General features: G+C 34.2%; 1 protein-coding gene across 2 annotated transcripts in view; it reads left to right on the top strand.

Annotated features, from left to right (window-relative positions):
- Positions 1-204: 204 nt before the first annotated feature.
- slc18a2 (solute carrier family 18 member 2) overlaps positions 205-19549 on the top strand; it is a 29374-nt gene continuing 10029 nt past the window's right edge. The window contains 13 exon segments of one of the 2 annotated variants that reach the window (NM_001256225.2): positions 205-298; positions 579-756; positions 2195-2528; positions 3434-3492; positions 3700-3783; positions 6769-6861; positions 7520-7609; positions 7780-7823; positions 13639-13699; positions 14168-14263; positions 16192-16270; positions 18466-18517; positions 19272-19335. In NM_001256225.2, coding sequence (NP_001243154.1) covers positions 624-756; positions 2195-2528; positions 3434-3492; positions 3700-3783; positions 6769-6861; positions 7520-7609; positions 7780-7823; positions 13639-13699; positions 14168-14263; positions 16192-16270; positions 18466-18517; positions 19272-19335 — 1189 coding nt within the window. In that variant the 5' untranslated portion in view covers positions 205-298; positions 579-623. 2 annotated transcript variants of the gene reach the window in all.

A 19549-nucleotide genomic window follows, 5' to 3' on the forward strand; every position in this document is an offset into this window, starting at 1 on the left:
TTCCTAAAGAGAACTTTCTGAAGACCTCAAACATATGTTGGTATATGTTTTGAATAAATGGGTAAAATATACAAAATAAAAGCAAATAAGGTGGTCCTGTCTATCTTTTATTTGTGTGTGAGTGTGTGTGTGTGTGTGACTGTGATGGTTAATTCGTTCGTGGCACAGCACACCCCATTTGAGATCTCTGTGAAACAGCGTGACGTCAAACACCAGTCAAGCAACTAAAACGCTCCGCATCCAGCGTGCCTTTCACCCGGGATCTGACAGCAAAGCTCAATGCAAATGTGCTTATAAGGTAAGAATGATCAAATTCTGAATATATCTATTTCGATGTATAATTCAGCCCATAATTTTAGACTTATATTTAAAATAAAAACTGAGTTGGTAGTTTATAATTTTCAGAGTGCTCAAGTGCACGCATTTATATTTTAATGCTTTGTTTATACTTAAATATTTGTCGTTTTCCTTACAATGGCCATCTCCTCGGGCGCCTCTCTTTGCAGGATCATTAAACACATTTTGCCTTATTAGATGTCACTGTGGTCTTTGACACTCGTTTTCTTGCTCTGTTGCAGGTTATTTCTCCCTCGCTCTCTGGCAGTTGGATTTTTATATTTAAAATGGGACTATTTGATGCTCTTAGAGATTTTAGTTTATTAACATGGCTAAGAGAAGAAAGACAGTCTCGGAGGCTGATTCTGTTGATCGTTTTCATTGCTTTGCTCTTGGACAACATGCTGTTGACGGTGGTCGGTGAGTGCTGTGTTGTTCACACACCTGTTACATGTGCGAGCACACACCAAACATGCATGCAAAGTGCTAAAAAACATAAGGCATTATATATATCACCTCATATATTGTCAGTGAATATTGAATAGTCCTGCTGAAAATAAAACAACAGAGCATCACATAATATCTTGGTTATCTTGGTTATCTATGGTTTCCAATACAAATATCACAAACTAGATAAATGTAACCATTAAAACCAGTACATAGATGGTTTCCATTTTTCTCAAAAAGTCGAATAAGCACGGACCTTAAAATTAAATTGCTATATTTTATTTATGCATTATTTATGCATGCATTTCTAGGCTACACATACTAAAAAAAGCAGAAGAAAAATATTTCTAATTCTCGACGGCGTATAATAATGTGACTAGAATATGCGTGATTTAACCAAGATTGTAGATTATTCCTGGTTGAACACCCTTATTGATCCAGTAACAATGTGTATGTTAATTAGGCTGATGAATACACGTTAAAACCGTAAACATTGATGTTTGATTAAAAATATTTCCCCAACTTAAAAATGCATTAAAAAGTGAAATAACAGGCTAACATTTTAATACGCGACAGACAATTCACGAAATGCATTTGTCGATGCTACGCGATTGTAAACTCCAAACTGTCCCTGAATTAAGGTATCATGTCCTCGAGCGCTGCCCGATCTCCATCCGCGCGCGCGCTCTCTCATTGAATGTGACACTGACGCGCGCTAAACTGTCTCTATTTGTTCTCACGTCCGCGAGCCAAGAAACGGGGACGGCAATTAAGCTAGAAATACACACGATGAATACGTTGTGTGTGTGTAAATACAGATGGACCCAAGTGAAAAATGAACCTGTCGTTCTTTGGCACAAGTGTTGAGTGAAGAGGCTTTCGAGCGTTATCGCACACGGTGTCCCTGTGGGTTATTTACGCTTGATAATGTCAAACGCATCTAAGCAGACCCAATTGTTCACGTGAAAGGTCAAATGTGGTCTCATACAGCTTGATAAATCGTCGCACTGCACTTTTTCGAGCAAATAAGTGTTAAACAGCGTTTCTAGCTGTCTAAATCTGATCTGTGGTTTTCTGAACAGGTTATGAACAAGTCGAATGAATACAATAATGATTAAAACAAACACAGAAGAGGCTCTAATGGTTTAAAAATGCTATTAAATACATTAAAAACCACCAGACTTCAATCAATAAAACATGTTAATGGTATCTTGTGCGCTTAAGACACATTCCTTAAAATTAATTAGCTTTAACATGTCGCCAATAAGATAAAACTAGGGACTCATTATTTTTCCATTAAAACCAATGTAACTTCCATTTGAACCATTGAAAGAAATACAAATTCTTGAATGGTTTCTAATGTTTTTTTCAGCACGGTGGTTATGTTGTTTCCTCTATTTCATCTCTCTAGTGCCTATTATCCCAAGTTACCTGTACACAGTGGACGACGAGGCTGCTCAGATGGTTAAGAATCACTCCATGACCCCTCTTTCTCCATCGAGCACCTTTCAGAGCATTGTGTCTTTGTATGACAACACCACACGTGTGACAGGCTTCAGCCCGCAGATGAGCACAGCTGGTCCAATGAGCCTGGCTCCTACTTTTGTGAGCCCTCAAAACCAGTCCGACTGTCCCAAAGCAGATGACCAGCTTCTGAACGAGAATGTGAAAGTGGGTCTGTTGTTTGCCTCTAAAGCAACAGTACAGCTAATCACTAACCCCTTCATAGGACCACTAACCAACAGGTACAGCCGCTAGTTTAACTTAAAAAAAAAACACAGCAGTGTTTCTCTTAAAAGCAGGATGGGATTGCATGACATTTGTGTGTGTGTTGAGTGTAAATGGAGTGTAAGTAAGTTGAATATTGCTGTGCTATTCTGCTACAGCTCTATCTATTCAATGATCAGCAGTAGTGTGATCACTCGTGCATGTGCCGTCATATCTTCACATGCTCAGATTTGGCCAATCCAGCTAAATTTGGCACCACAGCACTGAATGGATCCCACTAGAGCAAACCGGTGGCTTCATGTCAGAGTTATTCAACCATAATATATTACAAAATCAGTGTACACGAATGATACACCAATGTTTTTTTTTCACAGAATTTGACAAAGAAGCAAAAAAAATACACAAAAACACATTATATTTTATAATTCTTGTAGTAAAACAGCATCTTTTCTTATAGGAGATGCCTGACTATTGGGAAAATGAATATTTAATGAATATTTTGTCAGTAAATTTTACATCCGCAGCTACAAAAAACAGCAACACACTGAATTGAACATAAATTTTAAAAACTTCAATATTTTAAAATACTTAAATTTTCTACTCTGAAAACTGGACTGACAGTTTCAATTAACTATAACTTTTATGTTAAGCTGCTTTGACACACAGTCCAGATTGTGAAAGCGCTATAGAAATAAACATGAATTGAATTGATTTAAAATAGTTTTTCATATAAATATTCCAAAAAAACTTTTCATCCAGTCTTTACAACTTAATCACAACATATTTCTTTTCAGTGAAACACTGCAACATGTAACAAAACATTTCACTTCAAAATGTTTGTGAAAAAAAAAATGCTGATGCACTTAAAAGTTTTGCGTTTTATTCGATACATCCCTGAAGCATTTCTTATCTGTAATTGCAGAATAGGATACCAGATCCCAATGTTTGCTGGTTTCTGCATCATGTTTGTTTCTACGATCAGTGAGTACATAAAACATATATATTTTTAATGCTGCTTTTAACATTAATCTAATTTCTAAGAGAAAGCAGTTGAGAAGATCTTGCAGATGTGCAATGCATGATTTTAAAGTATGATAACAGCAGCTAAACTCTCTGGTGTGTCATATTCATACGATAAATGGATCTACTTTTCCTCTTTCTTCTGTCTGGGTTTTATTCTGTGTGAAGTGTTTGCCTTTTCATCAAGCTACACGCTGCTGTTTTTGGCCAGATCTCTGCAAGGTGTTGGCTCGTCCTGTTCTTCTGTGGCAGGTAACATGTTTTGTGCAATGTTATGTTAGAATTTAAAAAAAACCTGTCAAATGCTGCAATGAAATTCTTTATGATGCCTTATTTAGCATATTTTGCAAACCTGAGTGCACTGAATTGCATTTGACTTTGGTTTTCTTTGAATTCTGTATGCAAACATCTGCTGATAATGACAGTAGTGTAAAATGGATCCCATTCTCATTTAACCCTTTAAGGTGCACTACTTGAAAATGTTTTTTTTTTTTTTAGCGCACACATGAATTAGATAATATACTGACACAACTCTGATAAATATTATGATAATCTATGATAATGATAATTTATGGACAAAAGGTTAACCAGCTGGTTACAATGCCTGTTAAAGGGTTACAGATCTTAGATCTGGATAGACTCTTGAAACTCCTAAGTTAGTTATTTCAATTAACAAATCAAATTTAATCAATGTTAGAATCTTAATAGTTATTATTAGAATTCACGTTTTCAGAGTTTACTGAATCAACCATCATACTGTATATGAATGTGGCAAAAGAAATGTTAATTTATTATGTCATATTATTATCATAAATTAAATGGTAATTTTAAATGTTTATACTGTGTTATTAACTATCCTTTTAATCACTAGGTTTGACCAATTTGTCAATAAAAGGTTTTTCATTCTTTTACAAAAATTGGAATAATCATGATGATTAATTATTTTACAACTTTTAATAAGTCCACATCGAAAAAAACAGAATGTTTTGTTTTTACAATAATATTTCTGTTACTCTGAATGACAAAGAAACAGGGTTTTAACCTATTTTAACTTTTTAAAAACATTAGTATGTTCAAGTTGATAATTGCATTCTTTCATGTAAATTAAAATCCAAAAAGTTTGCATCTTAAACATATTTGTGCAAATCCCTTAACTGCTGTCTTTGGCGTTGTATATGATGATAATAATAATATGTCCAAAAGTGGAATGGCCTGCATTGCCCTTACTTCTCTTTTGGCACGACGCTTGATTTTATTCAATTTTAAACTTCCCTTCTTTTAAACAGTGGACCAATGATGTGTTGCATGTCCTTAGTTTAGAAATAATAAGACTTAAGTTAAATAGTTCAGGGTCCAAGATCACTGCCATGTGGTGTCCTTTCATAAATTACTTCCAATGCCAAATGTAATTGTAAGTGGACAAATTGATGCTGATGCTGTCAGGTTTTACTTGTATTCAACTGATTTTTTTTTATTTTTTATTTCCTTTGTGTTTAAATATTTAGTGCATTTGGAAAATATTCATAGCGCTTCACTTACTACACATTTTTGTATGTTACAACCTTATTTCAAAATAGATTACATTAATTTATTTAATGTAATGTATTTATTAATTTATTCAAAATTCTCCACACAAGACCCCTTAATGACAATGTGAAAAAAAAAATTTAAATGTTGAAAGATTATTAAAAATTAAAAAGCTGAAAAATCGCATGTACACAAGTATTCACAGTCTTTGCTCAATACTTTGTTGATGCACCTTTGGCAGCAATTACTGCCACAAGTCTTTTTTAATATGATGCCACATGCTTGGCACACCTGTCTTTGGGAATTTTTGCCCATTCCTCTTTGAACCTCTCAAGCTCTATCAGGTTGGATGGGAAGCGACGGTGTACAGACATTTTCAGATCTCTTCTGAGATGTTCAATAAGATTTAGGTCTGGCCTCTGGCTGGGCCACTCGAGGACATTCACAGAGTTGTTGTGAAGCCACTTCATTGATATTTTGGCAGTGTGCTTTAAGTCATTGTTCTGCTGGAAGAACCGTCGACCCAGTCTGGGGTCAAGAGCACTCTGAAGCAGGTTTTTATTTAGGATATCTCTGTACATTGCTGCATTCATCTTTCTCTCTATCCTGACTAGTCTTCCAGTTCCTGCTGCTAAAAAACATCCCCACAGCATGATGCTGCCAACACCATTTTTCATCGTAGGAATGGTATTATCCTGGTAATGAGCGGTGCCTCATTTTCTCGACCCGTAATGCCTGGCATTCACTCCATAGAGGTCAATTTTAGTCTCATCTGACCAGAGAATTTTGTTTCTTATGGTCTGAGAGTCCTTCAGATGCCTTTTGGTAAATTCCAGGCAGGGAGTAGCTTCCGTCTGGCCACATACAGGTGCTGAAGCTCAGACGGAATGACCATCTGGTTATTAATGACCTTACTGACTAAAGCCCTTCTCCCCGATCACTTAGCTTAGATGGCCGGCCAGCTCTAGGAAGAGTTCTAGGGGTTCCAAACATCTTCCACTTACAGATGATTGAGGCCACTGTGCTCATTGGAACTTTCAGAGTAGCAGACATTTTTCTGTAACCTTCCTCAGCCTTGTGCCTCGAGACAATCTTGTCTCTGAGTTCTACAGACAATTCCTTTGTCTTCATGCTTGGTTTGTGCTTTGACATGCACTGTAAACCCTGGGACCTTATATAGACAGGTGTATGCCTTTTCAAATCATGTCCAATCAGCTAAATTTACCACAGGTGGACTCTCATTAAGCTGGTGAAACATCTCAAGAATGATCAGTAGAAACAGAATGTACCTGAGCTCAATTTAGAGCTTTATGGCAAAGACTGCGAATACTTATAAGTACATGTGATTTTTCAGGTTTTTTATATTAATTTGTAACAATTTCTAAAAAAAATTTACATTGTCATTATGGGGTATTGTGTGTACAATTTTGAGGAAATAAATGAATTTAATCCATTTTGGAATAAGTTTATAGCATGAAAATTGTTGGAAAAGTGAAGCACTTTGAATACTTTCCGGATGCACTGTATGTACACAATGTAAAAGCATTGTTTATATGTATGTTGTGTTAGTCATGTTGATTAGTAAATGTATGTTTGTTTGTTTGTTTTTTGGACTATTTAAATAAATCAAAAAGGGTGAAAAGTTTGTATATTTTTTGCTGTACATTCTTCTGTAACTCCTGATAAAGCTGTCTGTTTATTATTGTGTAGGTATGGGGATGCTGGCAAGTGTTTACACAGATGACGAGGAACGAGGAAACGCTATTGGGATTGCACTGGGAGGACTAGCAATGGGAGTTTTAGGTGCATGATCTGTTTAAAATTCTTTTCAATATTTTCATTGACAATACTTGTTTGGCACAAGAGAAATTGACAAAGTCCTAGTTTACTTTTTGGAACTCATCCCATGAAGAGAGATATCATACGTCGGCGGGGTGGATATGCATTAAGTGGCTTTGACTTTAAAAAGCCCTGGAGCAGTGGTCAGAAGAACACAGTGCTTCCCGATAATGGCATCATGCTTTAATCTCAGGATGTTTAATCATTAATAGTCCATTATTTTTATTCATAATGTCAAGTGTTTAAAAATATATTTTTGATCTACTGGATAAGAGCCATCTTGCAAAACAGTGATTAAATGTTGCTGTCGTCATACTGTACTTAATCAAATGGAGAGCAACCGGAAAATGGAGCACAATAATTTTGATTAAAACATAAAACTATATTCATCCAGATATTTGTAAAGGTACTGCTCCTGCGGAACACATTAGTTTTTTTTTTTTTTTACTGTGGTTTGGCAATTATGGTTATGTACTTTGTTTTGAAGGGCTGTTAGTACTGGATTTGTGGCCTGTTTTAAAACAAAGCATCAAAACTTTTCAAAGAAACTTTGTTGGTTGCACAAGTCTGTGAGTGGTCACTCTTGTCTAATTTATACTGTATATTTGTTTGTTTTGTACAGTTGGTCCTCCATTTGGCAGTGTCATGTATGAGTTTGTTGGTAAAACAGCTCCTTTTCTTATCCTGGCAGTGCTGGCAGTGCTTGATGGAGGTGAGAGAATCAATATCTGTTCTTTAAAATCTCAAGATTCAGCGTTTAGATTTATGTTATGGTGATAAAAAGGTTGCTGACTCATTATAAATGAATTTCTGAACAATACTTCTGTTAATATATTAATATTTTTATGTGGTTTTTCTTTTCATCCTAATTTTTTTGAGTAGCTCTGCAGCTTTTTGTGCTTCAGCCTTCAAAAGTGGAACCAGAGGTGAGTGTCATAACCTTTTTACTAATCTGACCTAACCCTCTATTTTCCAACATTAGTGTTTGGTTTAGTTTATAGCAGTGATGTTGTACAGCATTAAATTCAAACTCTGCATTTGGCAGGTTTTTGTGAGCATTTTAAGAAAGAATGTGGTTTTAGTGTGAGTACCTGGGTTTTATAACTCCAGTGTTATTTGCAATGGTATTTAAGAGGTAAAATGTCAATTTGTAGTCTAATATTCTGGGGAAAAGGCTGACTATGACCTGGCAATAGACCTTTCTCTGCTGGCATTTTCTAAAACATTTGGAAACAGCATGGTCATTTTAACAAAACTTTCATGGCCCCCAAAATATTATGTTGTATGAACATCTTTAATATTAAATATATCAGCACTTGAATATGTGTTTCAATAACCCTTGTATTCAACCCTTATATTCATTGTATTATGATAAAAAATTAAGGTAGTTTTTAAAGGCAGGGTCAAATTGACATTTTATTAGATTTTTTTCCAGTTCTGTGCACCTTCTTGAAACAAAATATTGACCTGCAAACCTCAAATACATAATAATAAAATTTGGTCAAGCCATTTTGCAACACATTAGAATGTTGAAATTGTGTATGCATGGCCATGATCCTAAATCAGAAAAGTCACAAGGTGTCATATAAGATAAAATAAAATAATAGGTTAATTGTAATTTTCAAGCCTGAACATAATGTAATTCTATAGTGTTAAGCAGTTTTCAATGGCTAGAAATGATTGACTACATATTTAGAATCACTTGTCTTTTTTGTGTCTATAGATTCTGCACTCCTTACCATTAACCAAAAAAATTGTTAACCATTTATCAGTGGCAAGGAAAGAGGGAATCAAGTGAGGCTTGGTCTCAGTTTTATACGAGTTTATGGGAAAATGTAACTTAGGGATTTCTGTTTACTTGGTATTCCTGGTTGGCTTTGGAGATGATTTTTGATCTAGTCTTATCAGAAATCGTACTAGAATAATTTGTAACGGGAGTTTGGGAATTTTCAACCTCGATATATATTCGGGATTAAAAATACATCATTTCTATGCTGTTTGTGTGTGTAGATTGTAGCTCCGGATGATAGCACAGTTTGTGCAGGCTGCAATAGGAATAATGTGAACATGTGCCTCAGTTTGCGTCACTGTAAAAAGAAAGATACAATGGAGTGTCTGATGTAATCAAACATAGCTGACGTTGATCAATGGTGCTGATGGGTATCAGTTACTGCAGAGACCCCGAGTGCCCCTCCAGACAGTGTATTTGTGTAGCTACTTGTGTTAGGATTATCTGTGAGTTTCTGTCATCTTTCATGAGTAATGACGAATTGAAACAAACTTTTTCAAACAATAAAAAAACTAAAATGTTGTACATCTAAGGAAAAAATTAAGAGACCACTAGAATGTTCTCCTCTTGATTTCCAATTTATAGTTCTGTGTTTGATTAAATCATAATGTGTGTTTGGTTCTGTAAACTACTGATGGCATTTGTTCTGTTTTAAATTAAATATTTTTTAAATATTTATTAATAATAATCTAATAATATAAAAATGGTTCCTTCAGACATGGTAACGTTTATTTTAGACAACACAATTTTGACATTATTTCAGAAATCAATATTTGGTGGAGTAACCATGATTGAAACAATTGTTATTCTGTCCCGCTGTCATTTTCTAGGAAAGAAATTCTCGAAATGACAATATTGTTGACATTTAAAAGAAATATTAGAATAAATAAAATGCTAACACTTTAAGCCTATTTCTATTAAAAGCAGTAAATTAGAGTAACTGAGAATAAAAATAGTTTATTTCTGCCATAGATGTACATTTGTATAGTCATTCATTCATTCATTCATTCATTTATTCATTCATTTATTTTCTTGTCGGCTTAGTCTCTTTATTAATCTGGGGTCGCTACAGCGGAATGAACCGCCAGCTTATCCAGCACGTTTTTATGCAGCAAATGCAGCACACACACACACACACATACACTACTGACAATTTAGCCTACTCAATTCACCTGTACAGCATGTCTTTGGACTGTGGAGGAAACCGGAGCACCCGGAAGAAACCCAAGTGAACGCAGGGAGAACATGCAAACTCCACACAGAAACGCCAACTGAGCCGAGGCTCGAACCAGCGACCTTCTTGCTGTGAGGCGACAGCACTACCTACTGCGCCACTACGTCGCCCATTTGTATAGTCAAGTCAAGCTATTTGTTTAGCTTTTGAAACAATCACAATATCTATTGTATGACATAAACATTTTATCAACAGATCCACACAACATTTGTTAAAAGGTCAGTCTCTTTTGTCCTCATACCAAGTTAAGACCAAGAAATGATGGACCTGCCATCTCAAATCAGTAATCAATAAAAAAAATCAATATTGCTTTGACATCAGGTGGTAGATTTGCTCAGTGTCAATATTCAACAGGATTATGTTAAATAACAGCAGTGGTAAATCTAATTGTTTGGGAGCTGTGATCTTCAGAGAGACCATTCGCAGAATGAATTAACCTGGTTAGAGCAGTACAAATGAATGTGAAAATGTGTTTTGAGTGGAATGGCATCTCAATAGAGAAAGAAATGCTGATTTAACAAAAGGTGTATTTATCAGGCATGATTATGGGACTAGAAAAAACAAATTATTAAAGGCATTTCATCCAACCCGCAGTTATGATACAAATCTCCTGAACAGATATTTAAGTATGTCACCGTTAAAGAATGATTGTATTAAATTAAGCAAGAAGGTTGCTGGTTTGAGCCTCGGCTGGGTCAGTTGGTATTTCTGTGTGGAGTTTGCATGTTCTCCCCGTGAACACGTGGGTTTCCTCCAGGTGCTCCAGTTTTCCCCACAGTCAAAAGACATGTGCTTTAGGTGAATTGAATAAACTAAATTGACTGTAGTGTATGAGTGTAAATGTTAATGCGTGTGTATGAGTATTTCCCAACACTGGGTTGTGGCTGGAAGGGTATCTGCTGCTTAAAACATATACTGAAATAGTTGGCAGTTCATTCTGCTGTGGCAACCTCTGAAATAGAGACTAAGCTGAAGGAAAATGAATGAATAAACAAAAGTCTAACCAATGCCCCATCTGCCACTGGTTGAATAAACAAATAGTAATATTTGCAGTCAAATTCACACCATTGGCTGAGCCAATATAGATGCTTAAACATGCAGCAATGTTTCAAATCTACTGTATCTAGAAAAGACTTATTCATTGTCTGTATTATCTCATAAAATGTAATCACTTCCTTAAACACATACATACACACTCTTTTTTTTTAAACTGCAAAGAACTTTTAAATCATTTAAAGAACATTTTTCCATCAATGGCAATAGAGAACCTTTATTTTTAATTGTGAATGGTCATGAAACCTTGTTTTATCACAAATTTTTAAAAATGTTGAAATAGAGAGTGTGTTAACTTTACTCTCATTCAGTTAAAAGCATACAAGTTTTCCACAAATACACACTGCAAATCACTGTTACATGCAACAAAATTAGCTCATATTCTATTTTTATATTGTTTTGTAAGGTTACCTTATCTCACACCCCTGACTGCTACACTCTTAGAAAAAATATTCTAATTAGTGCCAAGTATGGTTCTTAAGCTTGTAAAAATAGCAGAAACACTTTTGGTTCCGAATAGTTGCAAACGCTTTTCATACGGTTCTATAAAGAAACATGCTTTGAAAATGTTATATAGGACCTTAAAAAAATGTTTATTTATATTTTCATAAATATTACTGTTAATATTAGAATATTAAGTTTAGATATTATTTAATAATACAATTGATTTTTTTATTATCAAGAAAAATTATGGGGTATATTTTAGTTTTTATGTATAAACCCAAGTATAATTAGGGAGAAGAAGAAAAAGCCTCTCTGTACCTACCCAGAGAAGAAGAGGCATTCTTAGCTGAACAGAACTTGTCACATGTTCTGTTAAGATAAAAATAAAAATAACAGAAAGATAACATTATTGGTAGGAAACAAGTTACATTTTGAAAGATACAATAAATAGACAAATGAAGAAAGAATTCATTTACCTGTTGAGAGTGCTAGTTGATAGTTATTAATTGTTGATCTTCAGAAAATCAGTAATGAGCTGCAGGTGTAGAGCATTGTCAGTTATAGATTTGAAAAACAAATAGGCGGGAAAACCTAGTGAGAATTTAAAACTCACATAACAAACCATTTAAGTATTAAAAAGAGTTCTTCAGAACAATTCAGATATTAATAGAACTATTATATGTACAACAAACTTTTAAATAGTACTTTTAAAGTGTATAAAATAAATGCACAGCTGTTTGTATTACTTTGCATCAGGAAAATATATTTTAATGTAGCTGTAAAGATGTATTTTGTTGTTTATATACGCCATTTTATCTGTTATATCAAAGAACAGCAAAGACTGTGTAAAAGACTGAATGGATAATCACTTTTGACCAATGAACACACCTCTAACTATGCACTGTCACAGTTAAGTGTGTCTCAAATCAAAGCAATGTGTGTTGTTCTGAATTATTAAGCACAAGGAATTAAACAGTTTAATTAATAATATGACACACTGATGTGTTAGTAATTACTGCATTTTTCAATAGTATCTGGATGTAACCTTGATGCAAGCTAAGACTGCATATTTCAGCGATGCAATGTCAGACACAATGCACGCAGTGAAGCTAGTGACATCACTGTTAAGGGTGGGGTTAGGAGAGTGAATTAAAAAGCATTTGATGCAGCTCAGATTGCACTACACCAAGTCTGCATTCAGACCCCTCTCACATTTTTGCCACATCACTGCTTTGTCATCAACAGATGAAAAAATTGCCAATTTTCACCTACAGTACAAACAATTAAGAGACCGTTTCCTTGTGGTCTGCGATACAAACACCTTGGTTAAAAAACCCTGAAATTGTAGTTTAGTACATTAAATAAGCTACTGAACAAATAGTCCAGAAAACATTGTTATTAGCGATACCAGTGGTTGATAAATGATTTGCAATTGGCCATTTTTCATGACAGTGACATTGCAGAAGTTTTTTTTTCAGCTTTTTCAAAATTATTAGAGTACAGATATCACTTTATCTTTAAGGTTAATGATGAGCTGCTCATATTGACAAACATAAAATACTTAAAAATTTGAACATATCTGCTTTAAATTAATATTTCTATACTGATTATCTTGTAAATCTATTAACGAGTAAAACACTCCAAGTTTAGAAATAAATTGAGATCTTTCACTTCCTTTAGGAACTGTAGAGTTTGCACCAGATGCCATAATTCCCACATCAATATGGAGAGTTAAGATGTCTGTGATCCTCTGGGTGATCGCATAGAGGAGTCATAAAGGGAGCAAAAGGCATATGGGGCTCATATATATTGTTTTGTGTGATTCTCAAGTAGTCAACTCATCTTAATGGGACCTGCTGTGGTGATGAGGACAGTATTTGTCATTTGCCCTGACATACACCCCTTTATGAAAACATACCTGACAAAAACAAAAAAAACATTAACAGGCACTTGTAAGTTTTTCCTTTTAAATTATGTTCCTGTCAGAACTATATCTATCTTGTAAGGTATTTGTGAAATATTCTGAGTGCAGTTACAATGCCTGTTTAGGTTTTGAAAGAAATCTGAATCACAATAAATAAACAATCAAGATATCAAGTTTTATGTGATGAAAGCAAGTATTTAACACTTTTATGGCATTGTTTATTTTAATTGCTCTCTTTGCTTTTTTGCTAATTTATTTTAATGAAATTTTTATTTATTTATCTTTTTACTCTCCCAGAGTCAAAAAGGAACTTCACTTATAACCCTCATGAAGGACCCATACATCCTCATTGCAGCAGGTTAGACCAAATGACACAATTAAAAATGTTATTCCTAAAAGCAGAAAACTAGTTTCTATTCATAAAACACTCTTTACTCACATTTGTTCAAAGGTAAAATATTTTGGTGCCGATGGATTCAATTCTTTGGAGCTGAAAAAAAAATGCTGAGAAGTTTTAAACCAACATTTTATTTCAAACCAAACCAAATTTGAATTGAAATAACCCAGCATTTTCCAAAGTGTGTAAAGAAAGAAACCAATGTTTTTGTTTAGATATTTTTGCTGCATGTGTGGCACCGGATGTGTTTTAGGCCTCAGGCAAATTCAGAAATGTTTTTAGTGAGAAAAAAATAAGAATGTGTGTATGTGTGTGTGAAGTGGTCAAGAAACACATCTGTGCTCTCCAATAACACTGGCCAACATGATACTCATTATATCCAAGGGAGGGCGAGAGACGGACACTGACCCTCCTCATTTTCTGTTTCAGGTTCCATTTGTTTTGCTAACATGGCCATTGCTATGCTGGAGCCGGCGTTGCCCATCTGGATGATGGAGACCATGTGCCCCCGGAAATGGCAGCTAGGTTGGAGGATGTGCCTTGTGTTGATGTGCACATTCACTTAAATCTTCAGTTCCAGGGTTTTCACTTTCATTGTTGGTAAAGATGAACAGGCAAAGAAAAAGAGAGAGAACAAGTAAAGCCCAAAGTGTGTTTTATCTGATTAGAAGGTCACAAACTAAAGAGAGAAAATATCAAAATAATAGCCAGGAAATATTTGAATCTAAAATTTAGCATAAAGAAAAAAAATTAACTTTTATAAAGGAATTTAATCCCAATTTTACATTTGTATTAATTAATTATTCAAAGCATGCTTCAGCAAACCAATACCACGGCAATTGGGTATTGTGTATGAAGAAAAGTTTGATTTTATATACATTTGTGATTAAATGTCACACTTTTTTATCTCTTTATTGCAAAATGTATACTCATTATTACTTGAGTATTGATTTTTTATCAATTAAAGTACTCATGAAATATTATTATTTATTTATTAGCTTTATTTCTTAATTTACTAATAATTAGATTACTCAATTTGATTCTTAAAATCACTCATGATGTAATTTCCTTTCAAACTGCTAAATTAAATGAAATAAAATACAAATAAATAAATATATATATATATATATATATATATATATATATATATATATATATATATATATATATATATATATATATATATATATATATATATATATATATATATATATATATATATATATATATACAGTTGAAGTCAGAATTATTAGCCCTCCTATTTCCCAAATGATGTTTAACAGAGCAGAGAAATTTTTACAGTATATGATAATATTTTTTTCTTCTGGAGAAAGTCTTATTTGTTTTATTTTGGCTAAAATAAAAGCAGTTTTTATTTTTTTAAACACCATTTTAAGGACAAAATAATTAGCCTCTTTAAGCTAAAATTTTTTTCTATAGTCTACAGAACAAAAGAGCTCAATATGGTTATCGTTATACAATAACTTGCCTAATTACCCTAACCTGCCTAATTAATCTAATCAACCTAGTTAAGCCTTTAAATGTCACTTTAAGCTGATAGAAGTGTGTTGAAAAATATCTAGTAAAATTTTATGTACTGTCATCATGGCAAAGATAAAATAAATCAGTTATTAGAAATGAGTTATTAAAACTATTATGCTTAGAAATGTGTTGCAGAATCTTCTCTGCGTTAAACAGAAATTGGGGGAAAAAATAAACAGGGGGCTAATAATTCTGACTTCAACTGTATATATACAGTATATTGCATGAAAATACTCCGTTATGCCAAATTTATTTGTTCATTTATTTATTGTATCTAATTTACTCAGATTTTAATTATTAGAAAATTATTGGTGAATGAATTGGTGAATGAATTGGATGATTTTTAAAATTGTAATTAACAATGTAATGTAGTTTATAAATGTGATTTAGCAATTTAGTAGTGACAGTGCTTTTTCTGTTATAATTATGAAAATGTCATGACAATTTTATATACAAACAATGCTATTCCAAAAAGATCATTGGACCACCTCACACTAATTAGGATGTTTCCAGCTTTGTGCACAAAAGAAGCATCTAACAGCCACTATCAAAAAAACACAAAATAAATATTTCCACATGCATCCAGAATTGGATAAAGACTGTAGTGAACTCTTATTCACCATCCAAAACACTACATACTCCAGACACAGTGACTTCTGAGTTCCTCTGTGGTTTTCCTGCTGTTTACGAAGCGTGGACAGCTAATAAAGAGAAAGGAAAGCAGGGAAACAGGGCAGGCAGGATATTGAGGTGTCATTGACAGGCAAAGGGAAAGCACGAGAGCTAATGAAAGAGAAGGAGCAGGAGAATGAGTGAAGCTGCTTCATAACAGCGTCTGTGAGACCAACAGCAGCTCTGAGATCAAACTGATATTGTGTCGTCTTATCTGCTCTCTCTCTCTCTGCTCTTAGGGATTGCATTTGTGCCAGCCAGCATCTCATATCTAATAGGGACCAACATCTTTGCCGTTTTGGCTCACAAAATGGGGAGGTAGGAGAGGGAAATTAATGTGTTTTTTTTCCTCCTCTTCTCTTTCCTTATCTTCCTCCGCTCTGCTATCAGCTTCCTCTGTTTTGAAATGGCTCTAAATGAGTTTCTGTCGCCAGGTTTTGTGTTTATGTTTTTAAACATCAGTCTCAGCATACCGGGTGTTTGTTTGTTTGTTGTTTACACTTAGTCATAATGAAGCTCAAGCACTTTTAAAGGGAATATACATTATTCCATGGTGATGGAAATTAACTCCTTAAAAAGTGACAAAACTGACAGTGATCAGTTTTGATCAACTGATGTTTTCATTTTTAATATATTTTAAAATGTTATTTTATTTATCTAAAGACAAAGTAGTGTTTTCAGCAACATTGCTTTAGTCTTCGGTGTCATATTATCCTATGATGATTTGGTGCTTAATAAATATTCATTATTATTATTTCATTTGTTCTTATGATTAGTCAAATAGAAATCTTTTCTCACATTATAAAATTTCACATTTGATGCAATACATCTATGGATAAGAAAAGATAATGGCCTTTTGCATACAATATCATGAAGGTGTCATGTTTTCCGACGTGTTTTTATTTATTTTTAAGCAACATGACATCAATGTTTGACTTTAGAAGAGTAAAAAAAAAAACTATTTTGGCTGAATAATCCTGATTGTCAGTCACGGTAAATGAAAACATTTGTAATTCTGACCAGTTATCATTTTCTGAAAAATAAACAGTAAAATTGTTTTATTTGTTTAATTAATTTAACAAATATTAGGCCTATAAAGCTTTTCTACTTTTATTTCTGAGAATTAATATAGAAAGAAGATTAAACTGTTTAAATTACACAGTATACAGTCACCGGCCACTTTATTAGGTACACCTTACTAGTACCAGATTGGACCCCCTGTTGCCTTCAGAACTGCCTTAATTTAACAATACTCAGGTAGGCTGTGGTGTTGACACAAAGCTAAATTTGTACTAATGGGCCCAAAGTGTGCCAAGAAAATTTGCCCCACACCATTACATCACCACCAGCAGCCTGAACCGTCGATACAAGGCAGGATAGATGCATGCTTTCATGTTGTTTATGCCAAATTCTGACCCCACCATCAGACTCATCAGACCAGGCAATGTATTTACAATCTTCTGATGTCCAATTTTGGTGGGCCTGTGTGAATTGTAGCCTCAGTTTCCTGTTCTTAGCTGACAGAAGTGGCACCTGGTGTGGTCTTCTGTTGCTGTAGCCCATCCGCCTCAAGGTTGGATGTGTTCAGAGATGCTCTTCTGCATATATCGGTTGTAACGAGTGGTTATTTGAGTTTCTGTTGCCTTTCTATCAGCTGGAACCATCTGGCCATTCTCCTCTGACCTATAGCATCAACAATGCTTTTGGATAATTTCACTTTTTCGGACCATTCTCTGTAAACCCTAGAGATGGTTGTGCGTGGAAATCCCAGTAGATCAGCAGTTTCTGAAATACTCAGAGCAGCCCGTCTGAGTTCAAAAACCATGCCACATAAATCACTTTTTTCCCCGTTCTGAGGGTCAGTTTGAACTGCAGCAGATCATCTTGACCATGTCTACATGCCCAAATGCGTTGAGCTGCTGCCATGTGATTGGCTTATTAGAAATTTGCATTAATGATAAGTTGGACAAGTGTACCTAATATAGTGACCTGCGAGTGTATGTATTGATTTTATTCTCATTATGAATGTTCAGATTTTAGTGAACTGACTTTAAATTAATTTTCATCATTTGTATTCTGAATTTGAACAAAATTCTTAAGGTTTTGAAACAACATGAGGCAAACAAATAAAAATAATTACATTTTGCTGTAAACAAACCCTCTTTAAGTCTATTTACCAGGCACTTTATGTGTTTTAATTTTGAACATCGGATAACTGTTTGTTTGCATTTCCACATCTCATGTGACATTTTCTTAAAAAATGCCTGGAGGGGTTTGTAAAGAAAAGAAAAGATAAGCATGTCTGGCGAAGCAGCAGAACTGTCAGTAGTTAAACTGCAGAGCTTGTAGACTTGCACTGTGACATTTAATGAACTGCATTCGTCCCTATCAGGGCAAGTTCTGTTGTTGTGGCTTTGTGACCCTCCGAATGTCTTAGTCCTCAGATACCTCTGAATCAGAACAGCAGACATTAGTTGGTTCATCTTCATTTTTTGTCTCCTCTTTCTCTACAGATGGCTGTGCTCACTTATAGGCATGCTGCTGGTTGGAATCAGTATTCTCTGCGTAAGTTCCTCCTGACTAAATCCACCTTAAGATTAACATTTCACAACTGTGAATATTTCAGTATTTATCTATAAATACAGTTGTGGATTACGGAGCCTGAAATCATTTGCTGTCCTCAAGCTCGGTTGAGGGCTGCAAAGAAAGTTTATTTTGAATTGACAGCTCGGACTCTTGCTGTCTTGGACATATCCTGCTTACCAGGAAGACAGTCTGTTCTCTTATAGATGTTTATCAGATTAGATGGGAAAACAAGTTCATATGAGAGTCAAGTACACATGTGCTTATGGAAAAACATGGACACAAAAGGTTATGAAAAAACAAAGCACAAAAATGTGACTCTAGACCACAAAACCAGTGTTTTGTTGCAGTTATATTTATGGAAATAAAGGAAAATACATTGCATGGGTCAAAATGATTTTCGTTTATGCCAGAAATCAATTGAATATTAAGTATATTGTACATTTTTTTTATACAACTTTAAAGATGATTTTCTAATATTCTGATTTATTTTTAAACCTAAGATTTCAGATTTTCAAATTGTTGGCCAAATATTGTCATACCATAAAAAATCAATGGAAGGCTTATGTTTACTATAAGATAATGTGTTAATGTGTAAAATATGACTGGTTTTGTGGTACAGGATCACAAATAGTTCTGTGCAAACCCTCTTCTGATACTCTACAGAGTGTTTATGTGGTATTTTCTAATAACAAGATTCTGCTTACCATATTGAGCTCTTCTGACTGTCCAACAGGTGCCTCTTGCAAAAGACATTTATGGACTCATTGTACCAAACTTTGGTGTTGGATTCGCCATTGGTGAGTCTTAACACATGTAATGCTCCTTTTTCTTTTCTATTATACACATAAAAATTACCTTTTTGAAAAAAAAAAAAAAAAACACTACATATTGTAAAACTGCAGTTTATGTATATATGCTATCCATCCCATATGCATTACCTTAAGTCTTTCTGATTTTGACTGTAATGAAATACATGTTTTGTAAAGCTCTTTTAGAACAATATTTATTGTG

This window comes from Danio rerio, chromosome 17 (assembly GCF_052040795.2).
Source record: "Danio rerio strain M-AB ecotype USA chromosome 17, GRCz13ab, whole genome shotgun sequence".
Classification (NCBI taxonomy): domain Eukaryota; kingdom Metazoa; phylum Chordata; class Actinopteri; order Cypriniformes; family Danionidae; genus Danio; species Danio rerio.